We start from the raw sequence: 11,078 nt of genomic DNA, 5'->3' as shown, positions 1-11,078 counted from the left end.
GCCAAGACAGGACAAGTACTCTTGCAATCAAAATGCAAGCGAGCGGCAACAAATAATGGCTCTACCCCACTGAAATGTGTCGCTAAAACTTGTAGCTTTCTTTATTTTTCGTAAAACGTGCTTCTTGCAGCAAGTGTCCAAAGTAAATCATCATGTCGTTTGGTGACGACGAATCCTGGTACGAGTTGGTTGAACGAGATGACTTCTCAGACGAGGAGCTTTCGATACCGCCCATAAAGTACGAATGTAAGTGTGGATATTACTCACTTTCCAGCAAAATATCGGAGACCGTTTACCAGTGATAGTGTCTTGTCATATGTAGACTCATTTATCCTTGTGAGTTGTTCGGTCGTCTTCGGTTTGCTTTACTGCCTACGGTTTGCTTTGAAATATACTTTCCCGGCATGTTGACTGAGAGCGAAAAGCACGTGGAGCTATTTTCAAATTTGCAAATCTCTTACGTCATTATGGGGTCTACTTCTTGAAGCGCATTCGTCCAATATTCGACTGACGGAGGTCTTGTATAACGTTGTTGCTCCCAGTTCTCATTTATCGCTGCTAGCAGAAGCTCGCATTGAAGCTTACTACGCATTCGTACATCACATTGGAATGGTCAACACACTCCCAGCGTCCCTTAGCTGTCAACAGTCAGGCTATCTGAATGTTCCCAAACAGTCCTGCCAGATGTGCATGCTTGCTCGCTAGCAAGAATAACTGCTAAGCGCGGGATCGAATACCGGCTACGGCGGCCACATTCCGATGGGGGCGAAAAGCAAAACACTCGTGTACTTGGATTTATGTGCACGTTAAAGAACTCTCGGTAGTCCATATTAATCCGGAGTCGCCCACTACGGTGTGCAGCATAATCAGATGGTGGTTTTGGTACGTAAAACCCCATAATCAGAAGGTTTTTGTTGGTATGGTGCCTATTAAATAGGCTGTGTTAGCAGGTCGTTGTGGCCAAAAGCTCAACAAATATACTAAAACCGTATGCCTAGTAGCGATGTACAGGTCCTCTGGATTTTCTACTTCTAGCATTGCGTCGAACTTTTTTATGCAGAAGGTTTGGGAAGGCGTGCAAGAACCTGCATGCTGTACATGTTCTGTTAAAAAGCCGGTGACGTCTCTTTGTGCTCTTAGAACATTTTTTTCTTCTGCTAATTACTTTATGGCAGTGAAATAACCTTTTTTAAATGTGTGGCTTTGCTTGTAATCATATTTTTCTTTTATTTTTTTGCAGATCTTGATCACACTGCTGATGTTCAGTAAGCTCCTTTTCAGTTTGGTCTGTAAATTCACAATAAAGGTATTGATTGAATCAACCTAAAGTTATGAATTTCTTTTACTGTCTGTTGCAGGCTTCATGGATGTATCCTGTCTTGAAAGTGTTGCCTTTGCCCTGCAGATGTTCTTGCTGACAGGCACTGGCTAAATAGAAGTGATGTGCTGATGCAGCTTCTTGTGCACAACACGACTAAAAGCATGCTAATGTGCACATGAGCATAATGGTTTCTATTGTTATGAGCTCAAGGATGACAGTGTGGTTTTACATATACCAGCTGTGTCTCATAAAAAAGTGCCAGATAATTACTGAAATCTTGTATAGCGGGGGGGGGGGGGGGGGGGTTTAGTCATTTCTATTGAACTTCCTCAAGAACAAGTCACTTTGGAACCTTTCATTGTTACAAAATTTGGCCCCTTGCTGCAAGGTCTATCATATGTAATACACACAGAACAATTTCTTCTAAGCTATTGAAATCATCTGAAAGAAATAACACACTTATCTGGACTGGAGTCTGGGTCATCTTTAGCAATGAAAAATATAGCAGCAGTGACTGCAGAAATAATTTTTTCATTATTTTTCTCGAGATATGTGTGCCGGCTGCTTGTCACACAATGTGAAAAAAGATTGTAAACAAACAGGATAATTTACTGATTCTTACACCTGAAAGTGGCACTGAAAAAATAGCATAGGCTTTCTTTGCTCTAAGTTTACTGTGATGCCTGGGATGAGAAAGACATTCTGGCGATTCTGTGAGGAAAGCATTGATTGCTGTATCATATATGATATAGCATGCACTTGTGGGTTGTTTTATGGCTGAGAGCAGAGTTTTGCATCAGAACAGAAAACTGGGCGAGTTGGTGAACATTCATTGTGTGGCAGCACTGATGTTAGAACAAGGATTGAAGAAAATTGGAACAGGGCAGTAGAAAAAAGTAGAAATCAGTGCATGTCCTGTTTTTACTTCATTCAGTGCTTGTCCCAATCGGGCTGATGCCATACAATGAGCAGAGATAGTTTTTTGTTGCGAGAAATATTTGATGACAAAATATCACATTTTTACAGGTTATACTGTTGATTAGCACCATTATTGCGATAAATACATCAGAAAATAGACATTGCAGCAGTTTTTGTCATAAACGTAGTGTAGGGCCAGTCATGTTCCTGGAGTAAAGACAATGGCAGCAACAAACAATTCTTGGTGAAACAGAAAAACTGTATTCTTTCTGCTTGCATAAAGCTCCTAAAGCCTGTACAAAACAAAAATCCACATCAGGATAAGTGCACTAAGGTATCTGGCTAGGTAATTGATGCTCTAATTTATTCACTCAAGGATGATGTAATCAAATTTTAAAGGAAGTTATAATAAATTGAGCTGCAAGAAATACACTCTATTACACAAAAGTTTAGAGTTTTTCAATTGATGTATTTTGCAGACTTCCTTTGATTCAAACGTCTTTCTATATGGTAACTGCAGCATGGTGTATGATACAAGACAATTTTTCTCATAATATCGCAACCATACGTGTTTTTTAGTTTAAGTTCGGGAATTTCTGGTCTGAACAAAGCTTTGTCAAATTTTTGCATGAGAAAAACAAATGATACAGTAAAAGTCAAGGACCAGGTTAATGACCAGGCTTCCCATGTGGTATGAAAAACTTATTGTTATTGCCATCTTTGAGGATTCAGTGCAAGTTATAATCTCAATTTTCTTTTTGTCAGCAGATTTGATCTAGTTTAATAGGTACTCAGTAGTTTAACACAAGATTTGCATGGAACTTATGCATTATGCACATGTATTTTTTATTTGTACTTAAGTGAAACTGAACATTGTGTGCAGTTATTGCTAAATGGGCGAGTTGGTGCAATTCAAACCCTGGCCCCCTGCTGGATGTTTATGGCAGTATCATACATAATTAGGATGTATTCTCCCACTGTGTACTGATGATGCTACCTGCATAGGTGGCAAAACACCTATGTTTTTGTTATACTTCGTTGAGTAAAGCCAGTGATAAAAAAACATCTAAGTATGAGTTCCCCTGGCTTTTGCAAAATTCTTTCACCAAACAGAGAAGTTAGAGGTGAAAGTGTCGATAAATCGCAAACCAAAATGTGGATAAACCAGACCTCAATCTGCCCTTTAGAATATACAGCTGGAAGTGCCACAATATTTTTAAGTGTTTCAGGAATAAAAAAGAAAAATAGCATTCAGGACCAATGGTTGTCATGGAAGAAATTAGATGTGCAATAGTACATTCAAAATAAATTTGCTGTCATGGAAGGGCATATTGGATGCGCCAGTAGAACTTGCCAGAAAGCAAAGCATATGAAGAAATTGTGACAAAAACATTTATTAATATCCACGTTTCAGATTCAAGGGTTACAAATTTCAACTGCCTTATGTGCAAATTAATATCTTGCTGCAGAAAGATATTTCGTGCAGGTTTTCCATAGATTTTTCAGTGCCCTCATACTGTCAGAAAACCTTCACTGGTGAATTAAAAACCAGCATCAGCAGGCACATCACATTGCATTTTTGCTATTAGCAGCAGTGCTGGTAGCTTGTGAAGAAGTATAAAGGCTTCACTTTGAATTTTCATTATAACCTTTCTCTAAAAAAAAGATTTCTTTAGCTACCTTCAAGACTCCTTGAAGCTGCTTCGCATGTTTTCCAGTGTTATGAAAGGAAATGGTTGGGCTAACTAACAAAGCACAAATTAATTTGTCCTTGTTCACAAAATTATTTCTCTGTAGTTGTAGGCAAAATAGACAGGTTTTTTCATTGTTTAACACACCTCCACAATTCAGGACCCTGTTACACAGGGTATTGTATTAAGTTACATGAAAAAAAAAAAGAATGTGGGCAGTGTCAAAGTAGGAGAGAATGTGTGACAAAACATTGACCTCAGTTGTACTTAACAAGTCCTTTCAAGGGGGTGATGACTTGACCGAAGCCTTTGAACAGGTAAGCCTTTTCTTTTTGCTGAAGTAACTAGCAGAACAAACTTTGTTCTTGTTACTTAAAATTGCAACTGTTCCTTTTTTTTCCCTGCTCAGGTAGCTGTTGCAATGTTTGCCTACATGACAGAAATTGACAAAGTTGACATTCATGCCACGTGTGACATCAAAGCAGAAGGTATGTGGGTAAAATACAACAGAAAACCCTGCCTTATTACTGCTCGCCAGAACTGATGCATGACTTGAATGTGCGACTCCTTGACCTCTGATATTAGATGGCCAATGGAGGTGAAATGCAAAAATGCTTGTGCATCATGCATTGGGTGCATATTGAAGAATCCCAGATGGTGAAAAATTTGGAGTCCCTCCCTACGGAGTGTCTCATAAGCAGATTGTGGTCTTGGCATGTGAAACCCCAGAATTTAATTAGATTAGGTGGCACCTGGTGACATGCTCAAAAATCTCGCAGGATATATGCTGGCACTTTTTTGTCATATCTGCTCGTCTGCTTAGGCACTATTTAAAAACTGCTAACAAAATTAGGCTATTACCAGCCCTGCTGCTTTGCAAAGATTGCTGCAGTAGTATGCACCAATTTAGCGGATTAAAAATTTTGTCGCAGTTGAGCAAATGTGGGTAGCATTCATGTGAGCAAGGAGTCGTACTAAACGTGAACACTGTCTTACTTTGTTGATGTCTTTTGTATTAAGCACATTAGGGAGCACAAATAACAGTGTTAGTATTGTCAGAATCTTGTCTTTTCTTTTTTTTTTTTTTTTTGTGGCTCAAGACTTGTAAGTGCAATAGCAAGGAAAGCTGCATTTCTTTTAATTTTACTCTTGGTTTGCATGTATTTGCATTTGGCATGTGAACAAGCATGTACAGGACTGGCAACTTGGTCTTTTTCTCAAAGCCTGAAACATGAGAACGAGGGCGAATTTTTTAGGGCAAATATTTGAAATTTCAAATACGAATATTAGACACCAGCTATTCGTATTCGAAAATGAATTATTCGGTATATTTGAATATTATAACCAAATATTTCGCAACAACCAACTGTTAAAGTCTGGCTACTGTTCTCCACCTGCTTAACAAAATAGCATAAGTTACCAAAAGTGAAATGATGACAATTTTTTGAGGCGGTGCAGAATCACAATGGTTAACTCAAGCTTTGCTTTCAATATTGTGATGGAAGCCTACATGACAACCTGTCATTCTTTATTGTAGTCTGTAGTTTAGTGTTTCTTGCATTCTAGTCGTGTAGCAGTTTTATCTTTTACGCTACAAACAGTGGGATTTCCTTGCAAAAGGCCCTTTTACATGTTTCTGCAGTGCACAAGTCCTTGAGCAGCTTTTTCATTCCTTTTCCACAGCCCCTTATCTTTTTTTTCAACAACCATTTATTTAGTGTTTTTTGGAGGACCGTGATCCAAATCCCGGTGCCGCGCAATTCTCCACCGGAAAATACAAAAAAAAACCGTGTGTTGAGAAAATTGCACAAACAGGCCTGGAGTGCGGCCTGATCCCGGTGACCAGAACCGGTAACGCACTCTCTCACCAGAGCAGGATTGGCCACCCTGGTGCAGTACTTGGCCACAACCTCCTCTATGAAAACAACAATCGAACCCCGGCCCTCAGTCCCCAGCAGCCGCGAAGCAACTGACCACGGCGGCGGTCAGATCTGTGACGCTGCAGAGGGTGCTAAGAATACCTGGCTCCGGACAGGCCGCCATTGGAATCTGAACCTGGCAACGTTTAACGTTAGAACGCTATCTAGTGAGGCGAGTCTAGCAGTGTTATTGGAGGAATTAGAGGGTAGTAAATGGGATATAATAGGGCTCAGTGAGGTTAGGAGGACAAAAGAAGCATATACAGTGCTAAAAAGCGGGCATGTACTGTGTTACCGGGGCTTAGCGGAGAGACGAGAACTAGGAGTCGGATTCCTGATTAATAAGGAAATAGCTGGTAACATACAGGAATTCTATAGCATTAAAGAGAGGGTGGCATGTCTTGTTGTGAAACTTAATAAGAGGTACAAAATGAAGGTTGTACAGGTCTACGCTCCTACATCTAGTCATGATGACCAGGAAGTCGAAAGCTTTTATGAAGACGTAGAATCGGCGATGGGTAAAGTCAAAACAAAATACACTATACTGATGGGCGACTTCAATGCCAGGGTAGGCAAGAAGCAGGCTGGAGACAAGTCAGTGGGGGAATATGGCATAGGCTCTAGGAATAGCAGAGGAGAATTATTAGTAGAGTTTGCAGAACAGAATAATATGCGGATAATGAACACCTTTTTCCGCAAGCGGGTTAGTCGAAAGTGGACGTGGAGGAGCCCGAATGGTGAGACTAGAAATGAAATCGACTTCATACTCTGCGCGAACCCTGGCATCATTCAAGATGTAGACGTGCTCGGCAAGGTACGCTGCAGTGACCACAGGATGGTAAGAACTCGAATTAGCCTAGACTTGAGGAGGGAACGAAAGAAACTGGTACACAAGAAGCCAATCAATGAGTTAGCGGTAAGAGGGAAACTAGAGGAATTCCGGATCAAACTACAGAACAGGTATTCGGCTTTAACTCAGGAAGAGGACCTTAGTGTTGAAGCAATGAACGACAATCTCATGGGCATCATTAAGGAGTGCGCAATAGAAGTCGGTGGTAATGCCGTTAGACAGGAAACCAGTAAGCTATTGCAGGAGACGAAAGATCTGATCAAGAAACGCCAATGTATGAAAGCCTCTAATCCTACAGCTAGAATAGAACTGGCAGAACTTTCTAAGTTAATCAACAAGCGTAAGACAGCGGACATCAGGAACTATAATATGGATAGAATTGAACAGGCTCTCAGGAACGGAGGAAGCCTAAAAACAGTGAAGAAGAAACTAGGAATAGGCAAGAATCAGATGTGTGCGTTAAGAGACAAAGCCGGCAATATCGTTACTAATATGGATGAGATAGTTCAAGTGGCTGAGGAGTTCTATAGAGATTTATACAGTACCAGTGGCACCCACGACGATAGTGGAAGAGAGAATAGCCTAGAGGAATTCGAAATCCCACAGGTAACGCCAGAAGAAGTAAAGAAAGCCTTAGGAGCTATGCAAAGGGGGAAGGCAGCTGGGGAGGATCAGGTAACAGCAGATTTGTTGAAGGATGGTGGTCAGATTGTTCTAGAGAAACTGGCCACCCTGTATACGCAATGCCTCATAACCTCGAGCGTACCGGAATCTTGGAAGAACTCTAACATAATCCTAATCCATAAGAAAGGGGACGCCAAAGACTTGAAAAATTATAGACCGATCAGCTTACTGTCCGTTGCCTACAAAGTATTTACTAAGGTAATCGCAAATAGAATCAGGAACACCTTAGACTTCTGTCAACCAAAGGACCAGGCAGGATTCCGTAAAGGCTACTCAACAATAGACCATATTCACACTATCAATCAAGTGATAGAGAAATGTGCAGAATATAACCAACCCTTATATATAGCCTTCATTGATTACGAGAAAGCGTTTGATTCAGTCGAAACCTCAGCAGTCATGGTGGCATTACGGAATCAGGGTGTAGATGAGCCATATGTAAAAATACTGGAAGATATCTATAGCGGCTCCACAGCCACCGTAGTCCTCCACAAAGAAAGCAACAAAATCCCTATAAAGAAAGGCGTCAGACAGGGAGATACGATATCTCCAATGCTATTCACAGCATGTTTACAGGAGGTATTCAGAGGCCCGGAGTGGGAAGAATTGGGGATAAAAGTTGATGAAGAATACCTTAGCAACTTGCGATTCGCTGATGATATTGCCTTGCTTAGTAACTCAGGAGACCAATTGCAATGCATGCTCACTGACCTGGAGAGGCAAAGCAGAAGGGTGGGTCTGAAAATTAATCTGCAGAAAACTAAAGTATTGTTTAACAGTCTCGGAAGAGAACAGAAGTTTACGATAGGTAGCGAAGCACTGGAATTGGTAAGGGAATACATCTACTTAGGGCAGGTAGTGACCACGGATCCGGATCATGAGACTGAAATAACCAGAAGAATAAGAATGGGTTGGGGTGCGTTTGGCAGGCATTCTCAAATCATGAACAGCAGGTTGCCACTATCCCTCAAAAGGAAAGTGTACAACAGCTGTGTGTTACCAGTACTCACATATGGGGCAGAAACCTGGAGGCTTACGAAAAGGGTTCTGCTGAAATTGAGGAGGACGCAACGAGCTATGGAAAGAAGAATGATGGGTGTAACGTTAAGGGATAAGAAAAGAGCAGATTGGGTGAGGCAACAAACACGGGTAAACGACATCTTAGTTGAAATCAAGAAAAAGAAATGGGCATGGGCCGGACATGTAATGAGGAGGGAAGATAACCGATGGTCACTAAGAGTTACGGACTGGATTCCAAGGGAAGGGAAGCGTAGCAGGGGGCGGCAGAAAGTTAGGTGGGCGGATGACATTAAGACGTTTGCAGGGACAACATGGCCACAATTAGTACATGACCGGGGTAGTTGGAGAAGTATGGGAGAGGCCTTTGCCCTGCAGTGGGCGTAACTAGGCTAATGATGATGATGATGATGATGGAAAGCTAGTCATATAGCAGCCATTCATATTTAGAAACCTTGCTTGCAACCAGACTCTATAAAGATGTTGAGAGGCTATTTGTGCAGTTATTTGAATGATGATTAGTGATATTGCATTTAAAGCTGATCCTAGCTTTTTGTGTAGGCCGGGTTCTTTTCTGTGAGTCACACGAGGCGGTACATGATTATGCTAAAACAAATATTTTTGCTGTAAATATATATTTGCATTTGACTATTTGATACTTAGTATGTGATTCATATTCAAAAATGTTGATATTTACCCATCTCTAGTGAGGATGCATCTGTACGTTTTGTGCTTTTGCACAGTGAAAATGAAGCACCTAGCACTTGGTAATTATAGAATGGCACACCCAGCAGCCAGGCATGGCACTGAAAATTTAATACTCAAACAGGCTGGGACGGTTTCTTCCCTTTTTTTCAACCTGGTGTTCATATTGGTTACATCAAACATCATAACCAGTTTGAGCCTTGGAGTATCTCGTAATATACCTGTTGCTCTAGAACAGCCTGTGTAAATGTAACATGTGGCACAGTATAGTTAAACGATGCAATCACTGTAAAGCATGAATGTGCAAGCAGACAATGTTATAAATGGGGATATAGACAGTAGTGCTGTCTGTGCCCCTGCTTGCACAATTAAGTTGTGCAATGCTGAACCACCTCGCCCAATGATTAATTTTAGCGTGATCATCTCTAAGTACGCCACACAAAGTAACAGCTATACGCAGTAGTTCTAATGGTCTTTACATAGCTTGCACATTTGTTACTGTGACACAAAAACATTTCACAAGTTCGTTAGTACTGTGTTCAGCAGTGTGTGTGGTGTTGTGTAATGACGCATGGGTAACTTTGCAGAATTGTCATATCATGGCTAGACTTGCCTCCTAATTTTATATAAAACATTGGAATTGTTTTCTTATTGCAGCTGAAGACATGGTTGGCCTGCTGTACCATTTTTTAGATGAGCTGCTGTTTGTTTTCAGTGCAGAACCATTTATGATTGGAAAAGTGAGTAATCTTTTAAGCGTTATAACAATGTTGCCTTCTTTTATCTGGTTTCCCACTATTATTGGCACACTTAACATTTAAAGTCTTGTTCCTTACAGAAAGTCAAGATTCTTGAATTTGATAAGGAAGCTTTTAGGATAAAGGCCAAAGTGTAAGTAACGTTGTACATTGGTAATAAGATCCAACCATTTTTCTCTGAAAGCATTTATTGCTACTGTAATGGTCAGCAGTAATTTGTGAATGCATGCATGTTTACAGATTTAATTCTTGTGAGGGCTCTTTTGCTTCTTGCAGATATGGTGAAGTGTTTGACCTTGGCAAGCACCCTCAGGTGTGAATCCTTTCTTGACAACTGCATGATAGCCACCTAGCCTATATGAATTCAAGTGATGTGTAAATATATAAATAATGATCACTTGAAAAATGCATTCTCCTCATTACTGTCGCTTAGCTTAAACTGTGCCTGCTAATTTTGTAACATCTAAGCTAACACTACGCAGCACAATGTCATAGTCAGCGGAGGCTTATTGTGAGCATGTGAATTCCATGATAGCATGCTTTGTTGCTTTCCTTCCGGACGTCATAGCTATTCTGCCCCTTCCACATATAATGTATTATCATCATTGGATATATGGTCCAAACATTTGAGGCATGGAAAAGTTCTCATACTTACACCATTGTATGTCATGTTTCTATTCTCTTGCTACAGGGCACTGAAGTGAAGGCAATCACATACTCCAACATGCAAGTCTGGGACAACCCAAACCAGCATGAGGTGTTTGCAATTATTGACATATAAATAAGTTATGCGCTGTTTGTGTTTTGCCTCTGCCTTTCATTTTGTGAAATATTGGCCTGGAATCGTGAACTGCCTGTCTTCTGAGAACTTGATTAAGCTACTAGTGTACTGTGAAGGCAGCCCATACACAACCTTTCAAAAAAAAGCTTTATGCACATAGCGTGATCAAGGCTGGACCGTGGCAGACACATGTTGATTGTACTGAAATAAGCTGAGAGGAGTACCATGTGGCATGATGCTTCTACATGTGGTTGACGCAATCAAAAAGCTAGCGAAGGCAGGGAGGTTAGCCTGAACTGAACCAAGTTGGCTGCCTTCCACTGGGATCAAATAGAGATATATATGTAGAAATGGCATTCACAGATGCTCATAAAAACTAGGGGATAGGAAGAGAGTGCAGACTTTCAACTAATTTTATTTGCATGAATTTTGCA

General features: G+C 40.7%; 1 protein-coding gene across 2 annotated transcripts; it reads left to right on the top strand.

Moving 5' to 3' along the window:
* Window positions 1-11: 11 nt before the first annotated feature.
* Archease (protein archease) lies at window positions 12-10,661 on the top strand. Of its 2 annotated transcripts, XM_050182639.3 has the most exons (9): window positions 12-246; window positions 1,241-1,265; window positions 1,359-1,369; window positions 4,216-4,247; window positions 4,340-4,418; window positions 9,763-9,845; window positions 9,944-9,996; window positions 10,140-10,176; window positions 10,555-10,661. In XM_050182639.3, exons 1-9 carry the CDS (start codon window positions 153-155, stop codon window positions 10,642-10,644), a joined length of 504 nt encoding a protein of 167 aa, XP_050038596.1. In that variant the 5' UTR covers window positions 12-152; the 3' UTR covers window positions 10,645-10,661. The 2 variants fall into 2 exon arrangements, with proteins under 2 accessions (XP_050038596.1, XP_050038595.1); XM_050182638.2 differs by lacking the exons at window positions 12-246; window positions 1,241-1,265; window positions 1,359-1,369 and having other exon boundaries at window positions 1,643-4,247; window positions 9,929-9,996.
* The last annotated feature ends 417 nt before the right edge of the window (window positions 10,662-11,078 follow it).

This window comes from Dermacentor andersoni, chromosome 4 (assembly GCF_023375885.2).
Source record: "Dermacentor andersoni chromosome 4, qqDerAnde1_hic_scaffold, whole genome shotgun sequence".
Lineage (NCBI taxonomy): Eukaryota > Metazoa > Arthropoda > Arachnida > Ixodida > Ixodidae > Dermacentor > Dermacentor andersoni.
Note: the sequence above shows the minus strand (reverse complement) of the source record. Positions and strands in the feature narration are given on the sequence as shown.

Excerpts from the sequence above, each read along its gene's own strand:
- Archease (XM_050182639.3), top strand. The coding sequence starts at position 153 with ATGTCGTTTGGTGACGACGAATCCTGGTACGAGTTGGTTGAACGAGAT. Across the intron at positions 4,419-9,762 it reads GTGTGACATCAAAGCAGAAG|CTGAAGACATGGTTGGCCTG; the intron begins GTATGTGGGTAA and ends TTCTTATTGCAG. Across the intron at positions 9,997-10,139 it reads TTTAGGATAAAGGCCAAAGT|ATATGGTGAAGTGTTTGACC; the intron begins GTAAGTAACGTT and ends TGCTTCTTGCAG.